Source organism: Poecilia mexicana, unplaced genomic scaffold (assembly GCF_051168715.1).
Source record: "Poecilia mexicana isolate PSO_F unplaced genomic scaffold, ASM5116871v1 scaffold_2, whole genome shotgun sequence".
NCBI lineage: Eukaryota > Metazoa > Chordata > Actinopteri > Cyprinodontiformes > Poeciliidae > Poecilia > Poecilia mexicana.
This window is the reverse complement of record NW_028263371.1, coordinates 21326886-21351480: the sequence shown is the minus strand read 5'-3', so window position 1 is coordinate 21351480 and position 24595 is coordinate 21326886. Positions and strand designations below refer to the sequence as shown.

The 24595-nt window shown below is 40.9% G+C and overlaps 1 protein-coding gene across 1 annotated transcript in view; it reads right to left on the bottom strand.

The window, feature by feature from the left end:
* The window catches only part of LOC148160588 (protein NLRC3-like), a 40048-nt gene extending 15737 nt beyond the window's left edge, over positions 1–24311 (bottom strand). Inside the window, exons 1-2 of the mRNA XM_088003813.1 lie at positions 23763–24311; positions 21594–23340 (exon numbers count right to left, since the gene is read on the bottom strand). Of these exons, the coding sequence (XP_087859939.1) occupies positions 21594–23340; positions 23763–23868 (1853 nt within the window). The 5' untranslated portion in view covers positions 23869–24311. The remainder of the gene's footprint in view (positions 1–21593; positions 23341–23762) is intronic.
* Between the last annotated feature and the right edge of the window lie 284 nt (positions 24312–24595).

Below are 24595 nucleotides of genomic sequence, written 5' to 3'. Positions count from 1 at the left end.
TGATGTGGTCCTGTTGGCTTCATCAGAACGTGATCTTCAGCTCTCGCTGGAACGGTTTGCGGCCGAGTGTGAAGCAGCCAGCAAATCCGAGGCCATGGTCTTGATCCGGAAAAGGGAAGAGTACCTTCTCCGGGTCAGGGGGGTCGTCCTGGCTCAAGTGGAGGAGTTTAAGTATCTGGGGATCTTGTTCACGAGTGGGGGAAGAAGGGAGCGGGAGATAGACAGGCGGACTGGGGCAGCGTCTGCCGTGAAGCGGGCGCTGTACCAATCCGTCGTGGTGAAGAGAGAGCTGAGTGAAAAAGTGAAGCTCTCGATTTACCGGTCAATCTACGTTCCCATCCTCATCTATGGTCATGAGCTTTGGGTCATGACTGAAAGAACGAGGTCACGGATACAAGCAGCCGAAATGGGTTTCCTCTGCATGGTGCCTGGGCTCTCCCTTAGAGATAGGTTGAGAAGCTCGGTCATCCGGAGGGGACTCAGAGTAGAGCCACTGTTCCTCCACGTCGAGAGGAGCCAGTTGAGGTGGCTCAGCCATCTGGTAAGGATGCCTCCTGGACGCCTCCCTGATAAGATTTTCCGGGCACATCCCACCGGGAGGAGGCCTCGGGGAAGACCCAGGACACGGTGGAGGGACTATGTGTTTCGGCTGGCCTGGCTGGGGAGAGGGAAGTCTGGGCCTCCCTTCTGAAGCTGCTGCCCCCGCGACACGACTCCGGATGAAGTGGAAGAAAATGGATGGATATATATTAGAGATGTGCCGATCAGGTTTTTTTCCTGCCGATACCTATACCGATCACACATGGGGGCTGATCACCGATACCGATCACCAATACCGATCACATAATTATTTTTTATTTTTTAATCATAAACACTACCGGTTACATTATGTGGAAAAAGGAACCATGAAGTCGCCTTAATTTAGACAAAAACTTGTTTTTAATAACTTTTTCCAAGAAGAAAACAGAACAGGCATTGTGTAAATCAGGGGTCCCCAAACTACGGCCCGCGGGCCGTATCTGGCTCGCCTCCACATTTGGTCCGGCCCCTGAACAATACCAGAGAGCATTCAGATTTTTTTTCATTTATTGTATTTTCCGGTTTATATGTGGATTTTTCTTCAACCACCAGGGGGCTCTTTAGCAGGAACTGTGTCCTGTAAACTGTGGGGCGCATTGCTGCCATCTGTTGGACTTTTAGGGAACTGCTTGACTTTTATGTTATTTAATCAGTACGGTTGTTTGCTAGCGGTAGAGCAGATGAACACATGTCTGTTATGAACGCCGCATTCCAGGTAGAGTTCTTCTAAGCAATGCCTGTAAGTAGCAGCTTATACTTCAAAACGAACCTTTATGTTAACATATGAGAAATTAATATGTTAAAGTTACATTCTCTCAATGGAATATATACTAGTCCAGGGGTGCCCAGGGAAGGTTTTGAGTCGATCTCGGTAGATGACAATCTGATCGCTACCAGGACGCTGAGAGCAGCACTTCCTCTTCTGACGGGCTTATCAAAAATATTCACTAAGATCCTAAACGTTTGTATCTTCATTAAAAAAGGATAATTATAGAAAAATCAATGAGATGTGTTAAAATTAATAATCTCAGTAAGTATTGCTTGAACAAGGTGTTGCGCAATTCAGTGCTTTTCGGTCCCATTAACAAAAAAAAAAGAAAAAAACAAGGCGACTCAAAGACCGACTGACGAGCAGAGCAGGAGTTTAAATTAGCTGCTCAACCACCGCTGTGTTCATGAGAGGCTTATTAATAATCGAGGAATAAATATTAAGGCTGGAAACCTGATATCGTAACGGACTGAATGTTGTGTATTTAGCATAATCTCTGCTTGGCTTGCGGGCGCAGGCGGTTGCCACAGCAACAGGTGTGCTTAAACGACAAAGAGAAAGTAAAAAGGTGGAGTGGTTTTGAGTTGATCACCTGTTCGGGTTGTTTTACCTTTGTTTATCTTTGCTGTGGCTCATCACACCCGCTGTAGTTTCTGAACATTCAATAAACGACAAACTTGGACCTCGTTCGTATGTGAGTATACGTCACAGCAAACATCAAATAGGACAAATATATTTTATTAAGTTTTAACAAATTCTACCGCGATAATTATGTAAAATTAAATTAATTATATCCCGACTTCTGAAGATTTGCCTTTACCTTTTCTGGGCTCTTTGGTTAGTTTCTCATATTTCAGTCATCAAACCAAATTTCAGATCCACTATGACTGACTGCTGGCCTCAGGTTTGCAACCAGCTTCTGACTGAGAAACCAGTAACCTGCTCCCAGTGTCAGAATCTCACCGAGGAAGAAACTGCATCAGGTTTTCTGTCACTTTATTATTTCTGCTACAACTGATGCATATTCGCATATAAAATAAGTCAATAGAGTTTAATTTGCAATTTTTGTGTCTTTGTGTCATGAGGTAGATCTCAGGCGGCTGGTGAGAGAAAAAGTAGATCTTGCTCTCAAAAAGTTTGGGCACCCCTGTACTAGTCAGTCCCAGTGACCGTTTCACTCATGGGTTTTGCCCATGTGCTTTCTGGGTAAAAATCAATCGAGAAACGCTATTACCAGCGTCTTACATCGCAGCTTGAAGACTTAAATAATTTTGCGGGTTCTTTGTTTAGCTTTCTGACCGTCATGCTAATCCGGGTGAGTGTTTGTAGCTGTGCGCTGCTTTACCTGATATCTGATCCTCCGTATGTCTTTTTTACTGCAGTGAGCCTCGATGTAGCCAAACTCCGTCAAGTATGGCGTTGCTTTTATGTCGTATTAGCTTCGTTGTGTTGATGCATTTTGACGTGCTTCAATTTTCCGCAGCAACACGCAGCAAACTTCCCCATTCACTCAGTGCGTTATAGTTACACATCGCTTAGGATTTGTTGCTGCGTGTTTGCGCAGAGTGAAGGAAAGAGGAGACCAGCTGCACAGGCTGGGAAAGGAGACGCAGGTGATCGGTATCGGCAACAAGAGCCAATGATCACCGATCATGCACTTTTTCACGAAAATCGGACGATTATGATCGGTGACCGATCGATCGGCACACCTGTAATCTATCTATATATATATATATAAAATAAAAACATAAATTAAGCCTCCTCTCACCGTCCTCTCTCTTTCATCCTCTGAGCTCGGGTCCTCTACCAGAGGCCTGGGAGCTTGAGGGTTCTGCGCAGTATCTTGGCTGTGCCTAGAACTGCACATTTCTGGACTGAGAAGTCTGATGTTGTTCCTGGGATCTGTTTGAGCCACTGCTCCAGTTTGGGGGTGATATATATTTTAAAAAGTAACCAAACTGAATATTTGGTTATTTTTTTAAGCCCTTCTATCATTTGACAGGTTATAATTAACACCTTTGACTGGTTCACATGGAGACATGACAGACTTTATGCAAAGAGTTAATTGCAGAGGCAACTAAATCAATAAAAAAATCATTTCTGAATATCATCTCATGGACACTGAACTAAATGCGTCTTTCTGACCGGGAGCTGACAGCGTGTTGAAGAGTTATGGACAGGGCACCTTGGTCAGGAAGCTCATTGGAAATCTTTAGTTGAAATGGCGCCTTTAACTCCAGTCTCCAGTACAGAACAGAGAAAACTAAAGACAATGCAACGTTGTTTTAATCCATTTATAGTCTAAACAGAGGAGCCAGCAGTTTATTTTAAGGAAATAAATAAAGGGGCATAAGTTAATCAGATCCATGTGCAGTCCGTTGCACAACCAATGAGGACGCGGCTCCGCCGCTGCAAAGAATTAAACTTAACTCGCCCTGCAGTTTTAACAAATGGAGTTGAAGATGTTACCCTCCCGCACCCAGAAGGAGAGCGATGCTCAGGAGGAGCACGGCGGACGTAACATCTGTCCGTTTTGGAGAAGCGAAACCATGCAAAAAATAAAAATAAAAATTCCTGGTAAAAATGCACGCCCAAACCGTGCACAGGGATAAAAAATACAATAAATAAAAAATAAATAAAAAAATCTCGCAGAGTTCAATTGTTCGGTTTGGTTCAGACAGATCCAACTGTTGATGAACCAGCACAGATTTCTCTGCAGATGCAACCAGGAAGAATTTGTGAAGCTGTCCATTCAAACCGCAGCAGGTGAATTAATGGTAATTTAAGTGGAGTCGCTTAATTTCATTTGTTATAAGTTATTGGAGCCACAGTCAGTGGTTTGTGTCACTAGAAAAAGTTAGATGTTTTATCTACTTTATGTGTGATGGGAAATATACAATATATAGTTACACTGCTTACGTTAATGGTGTTTTAAAAACACAACCAGTAAAACTTAACTGAGTTAATATGTCAGATTTCCTCCTCACCCTCGTCTTGATAAGAACAGAGAGCAGTCCGCTGGTTTCTGTCCAGACTGTGATCAAGCGCAGCTGACACTTGGTGCGCAGGCAGTTTCAACTTTACGCACAGAGAACAGAGAACATTGCAGAGCTCATTATTAATCATACTAAGAGCAATATCTATCAGAGGATCACCTCTGATCTGGACGCTTTAACGGACCAGAGGGTTTGGAGCGACCAGCGCAGCTGATCCGCTTCTGCTGGGTTTTTCTGCAGGATTAAGTGTCTGCTTGCCAGGATCCATCTAGGCAAGCAGACACTTAATACCACCATCAACATCCCCAGGCCGTCTCTCTTCACCTCAGGCCCTGGCACAAGCCGACCACGTCGCCGTTTCCTCCCAGCTCGTCGTCCATCTTCTCTCCATTTCACCATCGCCTTCCCACCGGTTCCCCGCTCTGAATCAGCCTCATCAACAGCTTCTCTCCTTCCACATGGCTCTGTCACCCCGCTCATCAGTGCCTCCCCTCGGATCCCTCACGCTACGCCCGCCTCGGGCTGTCGGGGTAAGATGTAACCTTCACATGTCTCATTCATGTTTCGCAATGCTATAAAGCGCAGGCATTTTAGTCAATCCCCTTCCCGAACTCACAGGCCCTATTTGCATGCGCCACTCAGGCTACATTTCTATAGCTCCCCCCGCCCCCCACCGGTGAGCGCAGGTGGCTCTCCAGGCTCTTTCACAGCGTCTCGCACTCAGTAGTAAATCTCCGTTATTTACCATTATCAAGGTCTCGACAACTTACTTCTTGAGCTCAATTACGCCCTGCACTGGACTTCCTGCTCCTTTTCCCAGTCCTTTTCAAGTCTAGCGGCCGCACTTATTCACGTCCATCTGCGCAGAGGGATTATTCATAAACAGTGTCTTTTGCGCTCTGAGCTACGAGAGCAGAGCAGCCGGATCGTCATGATTACGCTTTCATCTCTTTCCTTCTATATTCGTTAACTTTGCTACCAATCGACGCTAGTGAACGAGATGCGCATTAATGACTCATTCAAATTAAACGCAGGCCAGCAAAAAAAAAAACCCTGCTGTGCGCCAGCTAAAGAGGTTATCCGCACGTCTGCGAGTCATAAAGTATATTTGCCTAATTGTGACTCTCGCCTCGTTGCAAGGCGACATGCGCAGTAAACTGGCTGCCGAAGGATCGTGAAGCTGATCAATATTCCCTCCATGGCTCATCTTGGTAGGGTCAGTCAAAGTGCTTTCTCTAATTGTTGAACAAGCAAAATTCTTGCTTGTTAGGGCCATTTCCCCATTATCGCTTAACATTAAATTTCGTTCCGTGTCCTATTCATTACTTGCCAAAAGCAACCTGAAATAGTAGCTGGTCACCCTCAATGTATAGTTCTGGCTTCAACTTAGGAATTTTTACCCGATACATAACACATCGTGGTTGATCGCTGTTTCACGTCGCTTCCCCACTTCCCATATAGTGTCCTGTCATTTTCACGGTTAAACAGTCTAATCAGTTGTCTTCTGAGCCGCCAACAATTGCCTTGAACCCCGAGTCGCTAGCGCTGGGCTTTCCGTGTGCTGCAGCACCGAGTCCCGCTGCGGCTGTACTGAGCTCGCAGGAGCTGCATAAATCACGGCAGTAAATCCCAAAAAACTTTGCATAGTTTTTCCCCAAACTAACCGTCTGAGTGGAGTGTGTTGTTGGAACCAGGCACGCTGGCTAGTGTTGACTAGCAAATATCAATTCAGGACCTAAGCTCGTTAATAATTAGCCTGTCTAAATATGTTTATGTTCAGCTTCATAGATTCATTTTGCCCAATATAAGTTGATGCCCCCCTCCACACCTTGCACATTAAAATCATCTGTAGCCGGGGTTGTCTAAGTTGCACCTCTAGTCTAAGATTGTCCAAAATCTGCATGCTATTATTCCCCAAGCCATCCTGTCACTTCCAGGTCCATGCAGCCTACTCTGTAGCTCGCCCAGGTTCCACGCTCGAACGTGTTCGTTCCAGTCTCACCTCAGAGCCGATTGCATTAGCAGTCATTCTCGTGGGACCATTAGCAACAGCCAATCAGCATTTGCAGCATTCTGAAGCACACGGCCCATCCGGAGGAACAGAACCTCCATTTCATTGCCGGGTCCAATGAAGTTCATCTGCGCGGCTCGTTTCAACAAGTTCAAGTCTTTAAAAAAAAAGAAAAAATCTCTTCGTATCTGCTCCAGCTTCAACCTTCATTTCAGCAGCTCGAGTTCCCAGCGTTTTTCTAATCCATTCCATTGTCATAACCTGTTCCCTGACGGGGCATTTCTGCAAGCGATCCCATGTTGTCGCTTTCCACGATGAGCAGTCGTGTCCCAACTGTAGAGCTGAACCTCCACCCATCCGTCTCATGACATCAACCTGTACCACTTATGTTGGCATCTCTGCTCATTTTCAGCCCTGGTCATTCTAACACCCTTGCTGATAAGCCGTCCCTCTCAGCCTCCATCCAGCCCAGTTCCGCTATTGGACAAAGTCACCCACTTCAAATCTCAATCTCAAATCTCAATCTCATGTCTCGCACTGAAATTTATTCCCTATATTTTCTTAGTCTTTATTCTTTATGCCTCTCTATCATTTCAAGCTCCCACATCCTTTCAACCTCGAAGCTAGAATCTATATGCATCATCATTCAGCCTTTAGATTTCAGTCTTCAGGGTATCCCTTCAGCATCACGCCAATAGCTTTGTCATTTCATCCTAAGCATCCTCTCCTTATAATTACTCATAACTTTTCTGTGTGTTCACAGCTTCCTTCAGTGTCAGTAGGACTGCGCAATTACTGGTGGTGGTTGGTCAACCTCATCCAAAGCCCACGGTCTTTTCCAGAAAATGTTACACGAACCATGCCCTTTCGTCCTTCACCCGCTATAAATTATTGTCCTGACATACAGAGCATTACATGGTAAGGCTCCTGTATATTTTGTCATCTTTTAACTGAATGTTCTGCTGCCCATGGTCTCCGCTCCCCAAGTCAGACTCTTTTCGTCGTTCCACGAACTCTGTTAAAACTAAAGAGGACGGGGCCTTTCAGTCGGTGGCCTTCATGCTGGGGATCAGTTTGCCTTTACAGCTTCGTTGCTGACTGCGGAGGTTTTCAAAAGCAACTACAAACATTTTTTATTTTCCCAGGCTTTTATCTCTCCATTTCGTTTTCTTCTGTTGGTTTTGTGTATTTTTATGTATTTCCATTGTACAGCGCCGTGATTATGTCTGGAAAAAGCGCTTTATAAATAAACTTTTACTTGCTTTTTCAGGTTTCATACAGATTGACCTCCTCACCCACATCCTCTGTCACCCTGTGAAGCTAACATAACTCTAGCATCTCGTCTCCAGTAGCAAGAAGTCAATATGGTTTTATAGCATTACCCCAGCTGGCCTTCATCTACCAGCATCCCACCCCGTAAATGACCCTTGTGCCCCTGCTGGCCTTCATCTACCAGCACCTCACCTTTTAATACCCCAGTCACCAGCAGCTGGCCTACATCTACCAGTTTCTCGCCATCATACGCTAAGGCTTTGGGTCCCATTGCATGCATGGTGGTCCAACTGAGCTGACAAAAAGGAGGTTTGCAGCATTCTTGGTAATCAGTTTGTTCCTGTCCTCAGTGATAATATTATTCATGATACTGAACCCACGCTCACAGTCTGCATTACTTGCTGACAATGTATCCACCGCCACAAGCAATTTCTTCATCTTGTTATGAATGCTTCGTCCTCCACTTGTCTTGTACTCAATGAATCCAAGGTGGGCCTTGTGTTCATTAAGATGTAGGAGATGGCACAAAGCCTTTACCTCATCTTCTCCATGTCGTGGATTGTCATTGTCCCACTTGTCAGGGTTAAGGACTGCCATTTGATTTAGAAGTCTACTGTAAGTTTCTCTTCTGTTGGCTGTGACACTGGCCTGCACTCTGTTAGCTGCAGTTGTAAACAGTCTATAAAACTTTCTGCCACTGCTTGAACAAACTGTGCAGAGTCAATAATGGGAGACCTGCCATCTCTTAACTGTACTGCTTTGAATTTCATCTCTTCCTTCGCCTGGCTTGCTTCAACTACATTTTGTCCTGGGTATGAACTTAACCTTTCAATGCGTTTGACATACATTGTCATGATCTCATGGGCCTTTGGGAGTGTGGTCTTCCTGTTCTGAAGAAGCTTTGAGAAGTTCTTTAGTTCAGCCAGGACATCTGTCATTAGAGCAAGACTTTTTTTAGGAAATTTACAGAGCACAGCTTAGACAGCAGACCTTGGAATTTAGCCCTCTCTCTGCTGTCCCTTGTCTTATCCTCTGATGCATCATGGAAATGCTGTGCCAATGCTGGATAAGAATGCCATACTGCACTTACTGTCCTGTATGAAGAAGCAACCCAGCGGACACTGAAAACTCTTCCTATTCTTCTGAGTGTCATGTGCAAATTGTGCGCACATTCACTTAGTTCCCTCATATTTTTGGTGACTGGCTGTACAATGAGTACAGGCTGTCAAGGAAGGCCTGGAAGTCTTTTGTCCCCCCTGTTGCTTCTAATGCCTGGTCCACAGCAAGCTCCAGTCTGTAATTAAGGCAGTGCCACAGAACAATGTGTGGAAAATCATCCTGGAGCAACTTCCCAACACCTGACTTCACTCCCAGCATCACACTTGCCTCATCACTGTAAAATCCAATAAAAACTTCCTGCACCAATTCAGTGGTGAAGCCACTCTGGAACAAGCAGGAACAAGCAGTTCATAATTTGTTCTTTGATATGAACTGTGGACAGGCCCTGTAGCTCAACCAAATCCAGGGGAAAAGCAATGGGTTCCATCTCTCCATCAATGCTGGCTTTCAAAAATACAATTAATGTTGATTTGTGCCCTACACTGGTTGACTCATCAGCTAACACTGTGATTTTACACCTATTTTCTATTATCTTACTCAGGAGTTCCTTTTTCATCTGTGAAGACACATGGTCAATTATATCAACACAGACTGTTTTGCTGTGCAAAACACGACCCAAATCAGCAGAATGAGCTTGTTGCAGCTCAATAAGACTCTGAAAGTCAGTAAATGGCTTGTTTTGTTTGGCCACATAATATTCTGTTCTGAACACCCTGGCAGTCGATTCCAATGCAGACTCCTGACTGGTCGCGTTCACGTTCAGAAGAATTTCTTTTTTTGCTGTCTGAAGAATCTTAATTGCTTCTTTGTGTGCCTGGGACTTTCTGTGCTTATGATTTTTTTTTCTAAGTGATAAAAGCTGGGTAGCTCTTGAATTGCTATAAAATGGAGCTACATTTCCCTCAGCCCACTGACTGGCAATATTGACACCACGAGATGCCATGTCACCTAAATTTTGAACGTCATGGCATGGACTGCATCCCAGTTTTCCATTTCTAGCATATAACCATTAATTTCTGATTTTAAACTGGTTCTATTGTTCCTGTGTCCAGGCAGAAGGATAATGAGTAGGCCTAGCATCATGACCTGTTTGTTCTGAAGCGGCTTCCACTTCATCTTCGTGACGTGGCGTCTCCTCACCCTGACTCTCAGATTGCTCAAAATCTTCATCAGCTGTTTTTTTAATTTTGTCGGGTATCTTCTCAGCTCCGGTCTCCCTGTCTTTTCTTTTGAATAAGGACGTTATTTTTCTCTGCATGCTGGTCAAGTTTCGATTTCGTTTCAAATTTTTAACAATTTAGTTGTTCTCGCGGTTTTTATGTAAATGTTTGTAGATGGTAAATGATTTATTGTTTGTCCTATCCCAAAGCAAGTGGAGGTTTTTAGTATTAGTGCACCACCTTTGCAAAATGACCCAGTCTATTTAATCGAACGCACCAATCCCCTTGGCAACCACTGTGTTTGGAGACAAACGTGCAAGCACTCTCATGTTAAATTGAATGAAATCTCTGGTCATAGCGGTGTTCTCAAGCTGCGATGTGTTGTTGAAATTGAACCTAATTACATGAAATACAATTAGTTCATCTCTCTTTGCTTTTACTTTGGATATTTTGTAACAAACAATGTTGTAGCGGAGTCCCTTTAAAGGCTGGCAGTTGACGAAAGCTTCGAACTCCGAGGGGGGCAAAAGGTGGAGAATTGAGGGTCTAGCATATCACGAACAGTTCAGAAACAATATGAAGTGAGAAAAAAGCTATTTATTAACTTATTAAGTCATGTTTTAGACCAGTGGATCTTAACCTGGGTTCGATAGAACCCCAGGGGTTCGATGAGTCGGTCTCAGGGGTTCGGCGGAGCCTCTGCCGCGGAGGTGAAGACACACTGTGTAAAGTCGTGATGACGCCCCGCTTTGCCATCACTTGCTCCGGAGGATCACGTTACATTGCTGAACCAATCAGAGCTGCGGAGGAGCACATACCCTGCCCACCCACCCCTCCGCTCAACAGTTTCCAGCAGCGCTGGCGATATTTTACTTATTAGAAGGGTTCAGTGAATGCGCATATGAAACTGGTGGGTTTGGTACCTCAAAAAAGGTTAAAAACCACTGTTTTAGACTGGTCATTGTTAGAATAACCAGTCAGTCATGTCTAATCAGCGGACGCACTCACAGCTGCGTGCACCCGCTGATCCTTTACAGCAGACAGCCGCTCTATTTTCTTGAGGGTACTGCGTACCCCTGCTAAATCTTTTGGGGGTACGCAGTACCCCTCCGCACCCCCTTACTTTCACCCCTGCATATATCTAACTGATTTAAATTAATTTCATTAACTTTAGAGTTTATTATCCATCCAAAGCTCTTTAATTGTTTATTTTCCGTTTCCCAGCCATGTTTAAGCACCTCTAATGTTGGATGATCAATTCTTTGTCCCTGTAAATTTGACCAATAGTTTAAGGATAATTGATCCCTTCTAAGCTTAAGAGTCATTTCTCCCATTTCAACCTGTAATGCTGCTGTTGAAAATGTTTTAAAAGCACCGGTACATATTCTTAAAGCCTGATGTTGGATAATATTTAACTTATGGAGGTTTGATTCTGCTGCTGAATTATAAACTATACATCCATAATCTAGGACTGACCTAATTAACCCAGTATAAATTGCTTTTAATGATTTTCTATCAGCTCCCCACTCTGTTCCAACTAAACACCTCATTATATTTAAAACTTTTCTACATTTATCAATTATTTTCTTAATATGCGCTCCCCATGTCATTCTTTCATCAAACCACATTCCAAGAAATTTAAATTGTTTAACTCTTTTTAAATCCTGTCCATATAATTTTAATTTAGTTTTTCCATCAACTATTTTCCTTGTAAAAAACATTATTTTAGTTTTTTCTACAGAAAGTTTTAAACCCCATTTATATGACCATTTTTCTGAAGCTTTTTAACAATAAATTCTAAATTTCGTCCTCTTTTCCACATTGCTCCATCATCAGCAAAAAGTGAAAATCCCATTCCACCCTCTACTTCTTTAACCCTATGTTGTCGCTGCCCGCCATGGGGCGTACAAGCATGTGGCGCATTAATAAGGCTTCGTAATAACATGGACGCATACCGAGTTTTCATTTCGACTCTGTTGGACAGCACGGACTTCAAACTTTATAAAAGTGGTGTTTTTATATTGGTTTTGTGGTTATTTACTTCAAAATAAAGCCAGAAATAAGATCGATCATTTCTGCCTTATTTTGTGGGGTCTAAATGTACCACATTTCAAAACAACCAATAAAAATGTGTTGACGGTCTGTTGCTAGGTAGAATGGAGACACCCAGAAAGAGACGAGGGGGGGGGGGATTTGGATACGGCAAGAGACTAGGGCACAGTGATGCTGTGGATTTTACTAAGAGTGTTTTGATGGGTTTTTTAGACGCTGAGTGTGTTTGTTAGAGTTCGTGGTGTGTGCAGGGTTAGTAGTAGTTTTGCTAGCTATTGCTATATGGCTTCATACCGAGCGCTGATGCACAGAGAAGAGAGACTGCGCGCCGGGATGCCCATTTAGACCTCGTCTGCAAAGGGTTAAACGTATCATTAACTACCACTGAAAACAATAATGGACTAACTATACTACCCTGTGGTGTCCCATTTTCTATATTCGTACTCTCCGAATACTCCTCACTTGTATTTTTCTTCCTTCTAGAAAATGTTTGATCCATCTAAACATATGACCATTTATACTCATTCTTCTAATTTTAATTAATAACCCTTCCCTCCACATCATATCATATGCTCACTCAAGATCAAAAAATATTGCCACAACACTCTCTTTATTCACTTGAGCCTTTCTAATTTCATTCTCTAAACATAAAACTGGATCCATTGAACTTCTCCCTCTCCTGAAACCACTGATAAGACGATATAAGTCCCTTCTTTTCCATATAATATATTAATCTTTCATTTATCATTCTCTCCATTATCTTACATAAGTTGGATGTTAGCGCTATTGGACGATAATTTTCTGGTTTGGATTCATCTTTCCCCGGTTTTCGGATTGGAATAATCACTGCTTCCTTCCATCTTTTTGGCAGTTCCCCATCCTCCCATATCCTGTTGTACATTTCTAATAAAATATTCTTAGAAGATTCACTTAAATTACTAACCATAACATAACAAATTTGATCTTTTCCTGGAGCTGATAGCTTACATTTTTTAAGTGCCCTATTTAGTTCATTTATTGTAAAATACATATTCAATGGATCATTTGTATCTTCCATTGGCTGCAATAAATTCTTGCTCTCCATTATTGTCTTTTGCCTTCCTTTTTTCCCTTCTTCACTAATATTTTCAGAACTATGGATTTTAGCAAAAGTATTTGCTAACATTTTTGCCTTTTCTCTGTCAGTAACTGCTGTTATTTCTCCATCATTTAGCATTGGATATCCACTCACTCTCTTAATCCCATTCATCCTTTTAATTGTTGCCCAGACCTTAGAAATATCCGTCTCTTTCCCCATTGAATTACAAAAACTCCTCCAATAATCTCTTTTTGCATTTTTAATAATCCTTCTTACATTTGCTTGCAGTTTCTTGTATTCATTCAGATTCTGAAAATTATGATTTCTTTTTAATAATTTGAAAGCTTTATTTCCTTTCTTTATAACTTTAGTACATTCTGCTGTCCACCATGGCACCAGCTTCTGTCCCGCCTTCCTTCCTTATAGCCTGATCAGCTGCTTCAATTATAGCATTACATATAGAAGAATTTAAATCCTCAATACTACTGTTCATATCTACTTTTAACATTTTTATTTAACTACTTTTCCTAAATTCCTAAAGACCACTTCTTTATCCCTTTTATACAGTACCTCTCTACATTTAACTTTATTTCAGTCCTAATAGGATAATGATCGCTTCCTATAGTTGTTTTATTTAAAACTTGCCATAAACACCTGCTAAAGAATTTGAAACTAATGTTAAATCAATTGCTGACTCTGTGTTATCTCTAAAATTAATTCTGGTCCCACTTCCATCATTTAAATATACCAAATTTTTAACATCCATTATTTCTTCTATTATATCCCCATTTTGATCATTATGATGACTCCATAAAGAGCTATGCCCATTAAAGTCCCCACACCAAATAACTTTACCTTTCAAAAATACCCCAATTTCCTCCATTAAATCTAATGATAGTCTTTTACATGGATTATAAAAGTTGATTATTTTAAATCGTCCATTTACTGTCCAAATTTCCATAACAATATATTCTAACTCTCTTCCTTTAGCTAATAATCTAAACTGAATTCATTGTTTAATAAATGTTATACACCCTCCTCCAGATCCTCCCTCTCTGTCTCTTCTAATGCTTTCATATCCTTTTATAACAAAATCAAGATTTGGTTTAAGCCAGTGTTTTTCAGCCTTTTTTGAGCCAAGCTACACTGTTTTAATTGAAAAAATCTCAAGGCACACCACCAACCAAAAATGTAAACAAAGATACTCTGTAGCCGCCTATATTACATATAGTCATTCTTATCAAAGTGTCTTGAATAGGAATCAAATAAACAAAAATTTATTTATATTACATTTTACATTTCTTATTTCAAATTGCACGTAACATGTCCACTTCAGAAATACACCTGAACACCTGAACAGTGCCACAACAATGTGGTCTTAAATTTAAAGAAGTTGTAGAAAACTTCAAAGTGTTTTACAAACTAATCAACAAGCATTGTTACAGCCAGAATACAGAAAATAATTCTTATTCTGAAAGAAGCAATAATATTTGGGAAATATTTCACTATTACAATATGAAGAGTTGCATGTACAAAATGTCAATATCTGTATATTTTACCCGTCTAGTATGAAACCTGTGCATGTTTGGATGAAAACAGCTGATTTCCTGGCAGAAATTGAAGAAAGACAAAGCTCTTCCTCAACAGCTCTCAGTCTCTCTCTGGTTTCAGTTTTTATAGTAACCAGGCTTGAGAAGCTCACTTCACACAGACATGTTGAGGGAAATGGACCCATGTTCTTTCCAACTACTGCTGAGCTTCACTGTCTTTTCCATCACTGTTTTGCTAGATATGATGCTCTCACCGCAAATGCTCTGTACCTACTGCCATCTAGTGGTAAGAAAATTACATGACTACGCCGCTAGCCACTACTAACCATGGTTTCGTTCACACCGAGCTTAAGTGCAGCGGCTCTATTTCCCTCCTGTAGTGGCAGATCGACAGCCCTCAACTTAAAAGCTGCACCACACGAGTTTGAAAACATTTCTCCGTCGTGCCTGCTGCTAGCATGTGGCTGTTCTAAATGAAAATTAACGCGTTCTTCCTTGATTTACAATTTTGACTTCTAATGATTCACTTCCTGCTAGAGAGCCCCCTGGTGGTTGAAGAAAAATACACAGAAAAAATGCACCGGGCTACAATCTGCATGGTTCAAAGTTTAGGAAAAAAGTAGCAGCTTATAGTCCGGAAAATACGGTACCATAGGTGAAATTGAATAATTTCCATGGCACACTAGTGCCTGTGGAACAATGGTTGAAAAACACTGGTTTAAGCCATGTTTCTTGAATACATATAATATCTATATCATCTTTACAATCTCTAATAAATCCTTTAAACTCCTGTCCATTTGCAATAAGGCTTCTGACGTTCCATTGTAGGATGATCAGTTTTTATCTTCCTGACCCCCTGCCTTTCCTTCTGCCCCTAACCTCTTATTTATGTGTTCCCAAGATTTGTCCTTAATACCAGAAAACCTCTCTGCCCCTTTCACAATTATTTAGATTTTTTTCTGTTTTGTGCTTAACTTGATCTGTACAATTAATTACATATGCAATGAACAACAGAATCTTTTCTACTGTTAACCCAGTTTCAGTCCCACTCTGTCTCTGTTCTGTTGTTGGATTCGGTTGAACTTTCCTTATAACTTCCTTAGGTTTCTCTCTTTTAACAGCTTCAGCATAACTTATATTATTAGTGACTTTGACTTGTTCGATTTCCATTGCTTTCCTTCTGACTTCACATCCTCCATAAGTCACCCTATGTTGCCCTCCACAATTACAGCAATTATCCTTCCCATTTTTACATTCATCATAATTATGTTCTCCTCCACACTTTGGACATCTTTGTTTTCCCCTACATACTGCTGCTGTGTGTCCATATCTCTGACATTTATAACACCTGAGAGGAGGAGGGATATATGGCCTTACAGGAAAGCACATACACCCGACTCTTACTCTTTCAGGAAGAACTTGTGTTTGAAACTCCAACATTACTGAGAGACTTTCCACTCTTTCACCTTCAACTGTTCTCATCAATCTTTTGATTTTACTTACTTCACTTCCATTAATACTGTGTCTGAGTTTTTCTAGATCTTCACCCACTGGGATACCTGTGATCACCCCTCTTACCACTTTATCCTCTCCCAAAATCTTTACCTCAGTAACCAGTTTTTTTACAAATACTGTGGGCGTTCATCACTTTGTCTTTCTGTTCTTCATTCCTCACTGTGATCAACAGATTCCCGTCTCTAAGAGTCTTAGCGAGTGTCAGTTCTCCAAACTTCTTTTTTAATTCTCTTGACAGAGCTATCAGACTAAGTTGTATTCCTTCATCCTCCTTCCTAAACTTTATGATTAACTTAGTTTCCTGCCCAACAATCCTCTTGCAAACTGCATTATTTTCATCCGAACTATTTTCTTCTAGACTCCGTTTGCTACTTTGAGTCTCTAACAACCTTTCTTCTTTTCTACTTCGTTCTCTTCCTGATCCTCTACTACCACGTACTGGAGTCCAGTCACCAAAATCCATTTCATCATCTCCCTCATCCTCAACGTGAGTCGCCATAGCAGTCCAGTCACAAACCAGTTTATGCCAACTGCCAAGATCAGCAATTTTTATGTCAATCCTGCTCTGTCAACTCCGCGAGCTTCTGGCGTTCTCAAGCCCTCCGTAGTCAGCTTTCCCACTCTGAAGTCAAGATAGTTCACATCTATTTTGGCCTGCGCCTCCATCACGAAGAACACAGACAACAGGTGGGACTAAATACACACTGGGAACGAGACACACCTGGGAAGCAATCAACGGGGAAGACGCAGTGACAGAGACACAGGAAGGAAACTGAACACAAAAACTCTAAAAATAAATACACAGAAACACAATCATGACATGTGGAGGATCAGTAAATAACTTATTGGTGTTTTACAACCACCAGGTGTGAAGTGTGTTTTAGCCTTTGAGTTGCACCACAGCGCAGCACAACTGAAATATCCAGGAGATCAATTTCAGCTTGTTTTTATAAGTACAAGTATAAAGGAGGCTGGTATCGTGCCTGATATAAATCGATTTATTTATGTAATCACATGGACTTATATAAAGTTTTATACATTTTCTTTCCATATATTTATTATTGATTTTCTTCTTTAGATATTAGGCTGGCTTAGAATGATTCCAAATAATGTACAGAAATGACCTGGTCCTGTTACATGTCAATCATCTGGCCCCGCCTCTGGCCCCGCCTCTGGCCCCGCCTCTGGCCCCGCCTCTGGCCCCGCCTCTGGCCCCGCCTCTGGCCCCGCCTCTGGCCACCACAGCACCCCTTGCTGATGTTTATATCTATGATGTAAAACCATATACCAGACTGCAAAAGTAATTTACATAGATTAGAATGCTGGTGTGATACTTTGGTTTGTTTTTTAATAATTAAATCTATAATGACTTTGATATATTAAACTGAAATCTGAAAGGACGACCAGGTATCGAACTGGCAATTCACCAATTGCAGGGCAAATTCCTACAGTCGACACCACCATTTTTATGAGAGAATTTGATTAAACAATGTATTTGGGATTATGGTAACACTTTATTTGAAGGGGGTTGAATAAGACTGTCATGACACTGTCATAAACATGACACAACACCTGTCATGAATATCAATAAGTCTTCATGAATAGTTATGACTGTTGTCATAAAGCGTCATTCGGTAAATAATGACACTTTTAATACAAAGTTTACATTATTTGAAATGTTTTTGTTATGACAACTTGACATTAACCAAGAAATCATTACTGACATAAATTTGTTATAAAAGTATTATTGATTAAACTTTAAAAATTAGCTTTATGTAGTAATATTATAAAGCTCTGCCATGTTGTTTAGTCTTAATTTTCTTAATTTAATCGACCCTAAAGTTTTACAGCAAGATGTCTACAAAGCACTTATGAACTTAGCATTTGAAACATTATTTAAGGCAGTTTTAACCTTTGTGCGAGCGAGGACTGAGGCAAACGTAGAGAACTGTGGCAAATGATAAAAGTTTTACGTGTGTGGGGTCGGTTGGTATGGACCCTATTTCTAAACACAAGGGCTAAGTAGTGCAATACACCATCTCCACCAGTGAGAGGCAGCAGTCCACGAACAGGCGTGCAGTTTGTTGGTGAAGAAGAAATCTTCCATATTGTGGCGCAAACCTAACACAAGTTATAACGGCCAGACATCCTGTTTAAAAAGAAGCCGAAGTTTGTCACCTAATACATATGAGGTATGTGTCTTTACATACTTTACATTTTCTTTGAGAAAATAACATTGACTATGTTCTCTTTCTCTGTAATGTTAGCTATAAGCAATTCAAGCCAATCCTACCTTGCTGTAAGTTAATGTTAGCTAAAGTTATTAAACACAATTACTGTAACGTTAGCCCTTAATATTAAATATATTTTAAAGACAGGCAAATTGTTTTTCCCCCTCCAATTTTAATCTAGCAAATTAAAAGCTAATATATTAGTCAAAGTTATCCTTTATGTGCGTTATTTAGCGACTTGGCTGATGTGACACAGCGTTTGTGTTCTTTGCTTTGGCAACGTTAGCCACATGAAGACCCAGGCTAGCCTAAGGACACATGGTGGGGAGGACAAAGTTGGCTAATAAAGACATGCTACGAGTGTGGAGGATGTAATAAGGACCAGCCACCAGAGAAAGAAGTTCCTATTTGACCAAAGAGAAAGAAGCAGATGAAATATTCCCCATGAAAATTAGGTAAGTCGTTTTTGTGTTAATATTTTCACCATGTGAAGTGGGGTGGGACAGCCAGTGGGGAATGGGGAGCAGGAATCAACATTCACCAGCTGAGTTAACCTGAGTGAAGTTGGCCCCCCCACCTTCTTCAAATCAGACAAAACGGGTGTCAATCAACTCGGCTACGTTTGTGCTGGATTGTGCAGCAAAATTTTTCGTTTGTGCTACTTTGGCTTTGAAGATATTAATGAAAGTGTAAAGGTCAAAAGGTCAACCAGCCCCCCCCACTTTTATGAAATCAAACAAAATTGGTGTCAAAGTTTGTGCTACGTTTGTGCAGGTTTGTGCAGCAAAAATTTTTGTTTGTGCTGCTATCATTTAAGAAATATAAAGAAATGTTTCTAGAGGTCATCCAAGGTCAACCAGCCCCCGCCCACCTTCTTCAAATCAGACAAAACGGGTGTCAATCAACTTGGCTACGTTTGTGCTGGTTTGTGCAGCAAAAATTTTTGTTTGTGCTGCTTTGGCTTTGAAGATATTAAAATAAATGATTCTAGAGGTCATCAGAGGTCATCCCCCCCCCCCACCCACACACACACCTTCTTCAAATCAGGCAAAATGGGTGTAAATCAACCTGACTGTTTTTGTGCTGGTTTGCTATGGCTTTGAAGGTAAAAATTTAAATCTAAACTCTTTGATGTCAAGCGTGCTGATTTTGCTTTGAAAATATTACAGAAACCTTAAATCAGAGAAACTTCACTTATTTCATTATAACCAACTCATGATCACAATTGTTTGCAAGTGACTTTTATTTATCTTGATTATCTGGCTTTACAATTCATAGCACAGAATATTCAACAACATTCTACAATAAAAGATTAATTTGTTTAAAGAACACTACATTCAACCTTTGTTTTGTGTCACCAAGTGCTGAAAGTTGCCCTTCTGGTACAATAAATGTTATTTTTGGTGTTATCCATGTTGAAAAACCTTTATCAACTAACATTAATGCCCTGCCATGTTAGTATTATGTTCAGAGCAACATGGCTCATTTAATTAATATGAAAGATTACTAAACATCAACTTGAGTTGAACAATTTTTAAAATAAACTATGCATTCAATTGGACAAAAACGTTAACATGCTGGTGATGAAAATAGGAAAGCTCACCATTACTCTTTTGAATAGAGCACAGCGTGAGGGCATATGCTGGTTTTTTCAGATGGTGTCATTACTTCTTTTCCCCACTAAGCATATTTAAATATGCTGAACTATGTATCAATGGAAATAAAAAAAATATTTCAAAAATACAATTGTTTATAAATGTAGCTTTGATAAATGTTTGAATATGGTTTCCAGCAACAAAAAGGCGTGTTATGATTGATTACATGCGCGGATGTCTTATTGGGCCTGGCAGACACATAACGCTGAGTGGAGCAGTGGACCGCTCCAAGATGGCCGCCCTAAATCTTGTCAGCAACAATAGGCGAGAGCGGTCCATGAGGCGTCCATCCTTATATTATGTCTATGGTTGCACCTACCTGTTCATTCTAAATAAGACCTAGTATGAAATTAATTTCTTCCAGGTTCAAATTTAATTTTTCATGTTCATAGGTTAGCAACTTATAATTTAAATGAAATTCACAGTTTCATCATGAACAGGTGCTCATTGACCTTGGATGACCTCTAGAAATATTTCTTTATATCTCTTAAATGTTAGCAGCACAAACGAAAATTTTTGCTGCACAAACCAGCACAAACATAGCCGAGTTGATTGACACCCGTTTTGTCCGATTTGAAGAAGGTGGGGGGGCCATCTTCACTCAGGTGCTGAGTTAAGTTACGTTTTAGACAACTAAAACTGATGTTAAATCTATTTATTTATTAATAAGCTTCTTGCAAACAACCATAAGTTAGAGTATCTGGTTAGAAATAATTTAGATAATTAAGTAAAAAGATGCATTCATGTGCCTAAAACTATATGCATTAAATGATGCATTCGAATAACAGTGGCAGTCTGTCTGAACTTCTGCCAGACAAATACTTGATCAGAATAATTTTGTTCAGCTCCAGTTATTATTCCACTTGTATTAAGAAATAATTGTACTGCACTTCATAACAACCAGTCATGTTAGCTAGGCATTTGTCTGCCAGTCTACCATTCTGACAGTGTGCAGCAAGGGACATTTTTGAAATGGTATTTAAATAAATGCTGGAATATGATGACACTGTTTTTTGTTTTTGTTCTTTTTTTAAGTGACCACAATGAATTGAGTCATCACTGAAGAGATTCACCAAGTTTGAATTCATGAAAAGGCTTTCGCCATGATTAACTATTGCAAGAACAGCTGTAATTTCTGAGCATTTCTGGACACCTTCAAAGAGCTGCTTCCAGGAAATGAAGACAAGAAGAAGATCTCCTGTTTTCAGAGCATTACAGGAAGACTATAACGAAGGAGATGGCTGAAGCAAAAAATGTTACTGTTGAAAGAACCTATTTTCTTAAGTTAAAGTAATTCTGTTTTAGTTTTTCAATCAGCATTTCAGAGTAAGTTTATTATTTTACGGTAAAATGCCGGCAGCTGAGGTTGCCAAAATTCAACCGTAATAAGCAATTACATCTAAAATTGTTTTTTTTTATTTTACAGTGGAATATCGGCAGCCCCGGCTGCCAACATCTTACCGTAAAATCTATGTTTTATTTTTTACAGTGTAGTTAGAGGTAAAAAAAACAAAAAAACATCCAGAACCAACTTGAAGAAAGAAGAAGAAACAGGAGGACAATAGTGCTGAATCAGCATTCACACAATGAAAACATCTGGACTCACCGAGCCTTTCTGCAGTTCCTCACAGCTGGAACCAGTCTCTGTCGTCCATATTCTGATGTGTTGTACTTCTCCAGGTCCAACTCATCCAGAACCTCTGACATCTGCAGCATGAAGGCCAGAGCTGAACAGTCAGACACTGAGAGCTCCTTCCCTGAATCCAGCAGCCGTTGGATCTCCTGAGTAAATGAGACGTTCATCTCCACCAGACAGTAGAAGATGTTGATTCTTCTGTCAGCAGAGATTCTATCAGTGTTCATCTCCTTCAGGTTGGTGATGATTCTCTGGATGGTTTCTGGACGGTTCTCTGTCTGACCCAGCAGATCCTCTAAGAGTCTCTGGTTGGACTCCACGGTGAGACCATGAAGGAAGCGGACAAACAGGTCCAGGTGGCCATTTTCACTGCTGAGGGATTTATACATGACTTTCCTCATGAACTCATCTAGAGATGTTTCATTGTATTCTTCTCCCAGGAACGTCTTGATGACCTCTGACCTCCTGCTGGTGAAGCAGTGGAGCATGTAGACGGCAGCCAGAAACTCCTGGATGCTCAGATGGACAAAGGAGTAGATGGAGATGTTGCCCAGCCCAGTCTCCTCTTTAAACATCTGAGTGAAAACTCCTGAGTACAACGCAGCATCTTTGATGTTGATGCCGCAACATTTGAGGTCTTTGTCATAGAAGATCAGGTTTCCCTTCAGCAGCTGATCTAGAGCTAGTCTTCCTAGAGACTCAACCAACTTCCTGTTCTCTGGATCTTCTTCAGCTCCTTCTTCATACTTTTCCTCCTTGATTTCGATCTGAACCAGCAGGAACTCTATGTACATCTCAGTCAGGATCTTGGGCAGCTCTCCTTCCTCTCTAGTCTTCATCATTTCCTCCAGAACATTAGCAGTGATCCAGCAGAAAACTGGGATGTGACACATGATGTGGAGGGTTTTTGATTTCTTGATGTGGGAGATGATCCTGCTGGCCTTCTCTTCATCATCTCTGAATCTCTTCCTGAAGTACTCCTCCTTCTGGGGGTCAGTGAACCCTCTGACCTCGATGACCCTGTCAATAGATTTATCTGGGATCTGATTGGCTGCTGCAGGTCGTGTGGTTATCCAGAGGAGAGCAGAGGGAAGCAGTTTCCCCCTGATGAGGTTTGTCAGCAGAACATCCAGTGAGCTGGACTCTGTAGCATCAGTCAGGATCTCCTTGTTGTTGAAGTCCAGAGGAAGTCGACTCTCATCCAAGCCATCAAAGATGAACAGAACATGAAACTTTTCAAAGCTGCTGATTCCTGCATCTTTAATTTTGTCAAAGAAGTGATGAATCAGTTCCACCAAGCTGAAAGTTTCTTCTTTCAAGTTATTCAGCTCTCTGAACGTGAATGGAAATATGAAATCAATGTTCTGGTTGGTTCTGCCTTCAGCCCAGTCCAGAGTGAACTTCTGTGTTAACAGTGTTTTCCCAATGCCAGCCACTCCCATGGTCATCACTGTTCTGATTCGTTGTTTCCTACCAGGGTTGGGTTTAAAGATGTCTTCCAGGTTTATTTTTGTTCCTTGATTACTGGATGCTGTTTCAATCTGTCTGATCTCATGTTCCTGATTGACCTTTCCAGTTCCTCCTTCTACGATGAAGAGCTCTGTGTAAATATCATTCAGGGAGGTTTTCTCTCCATGTATTGCAATGCCTTCACAGATAGATTGGAACGTTTCCTTTAGAGACTTTTTCAGGTCACGTTGACATCGGTCATCAAAATCTGAACACAGATAAAGACACAAGATGAAACACTTGAACAAATTAAGATCCAATTCATTGAATTTTAATTTGTTTCTTTATCAGGATGTTTAAACAAAGAGCTCATTTCAATAACAGACCATGTGGAGGATTTCATTCAGAAGAAACCTGAAACATTCAAATCATGAGGAAAACACATACAGCTGTACTGTGTAGCTTTGCTTATTAATAAATTGACTGGACTACAAACATCATGCTGAATATTCAAAGTTTTTTCACACTAGGAGTTGCCTCCTATTAAATCTGCAGGAAAACTTTTCCATAGTTCTTGACCTACAGCTCAGTAGGAGGTGTCTGACCATAGTGCTCCATTTATTTTTGTTATAGTTAGTCACTGTTGGATGAATTTACTTCCACCCAGTCATGATTGGTGAAGGGACTAACCTAAATCAGAGAAGTCGGAGAACAAACTCAGCTGACTGGACAGTGTAGGATCTACAAAATGAAGATGTTTGATCATCAGTCTGCAGGCTCTCTGTCCTTTCTTCATCACAGCATCGATGGTGTCGCGGGCCTTGTTTGCTCTGGTTTGGTTCTTCTGAAGTATTTCTTCTTTCTCTGAACGTTTAAAGATGCCATCCGCCTCAAGGCCATCGAGGAGCTGAATCAGGATTTCCTCAGAAACTCTCTTCACAAACTCAGAGTGAACCTCTGAAAGTTTTTCCTCTGCAGATAGAAATCAGAAACAGCATGAATTCAAACTGACGTCAAGAGAAAAACGTGATGAAGATCAACTATCCATGTTGCTCCATCCAGAGATTCAGAGTCTGTTGATCATCAGGTCTAAACCTGCTGTTGTGTTTCTGCCTCATATCTGAGTGACGACCACTGATTCTGTCTACATGAGACCAAATGAAGCTTCTGGTTCATCACTTTCTTTCCTCACTGCAGGAAGAACAATAAAAGAAACACCTTCTAAATATGGAGCTGCACCATTTTAGGAAAAAAGGAAATTATATTAGTGAATATTGTGAAAATATTGACTGATTAACAAACATTTTCATTACTTCATCTCCGTTTATAAACTTTAGGATTTCTGTCACCAAATGTTAAAATAAAAGGCACATAAAGCCCATCCGAGATAAATTAGCAGTAAATGTTAAACTTTCTAACCGACTGTTCAAAACATAAGCGAGAATGAATAGATATTGATTTTACGGAGCCCCTAAGGGGACATGGAGAAAAAAAAAAAGGAAAGAAATCCCGACTTATTATCT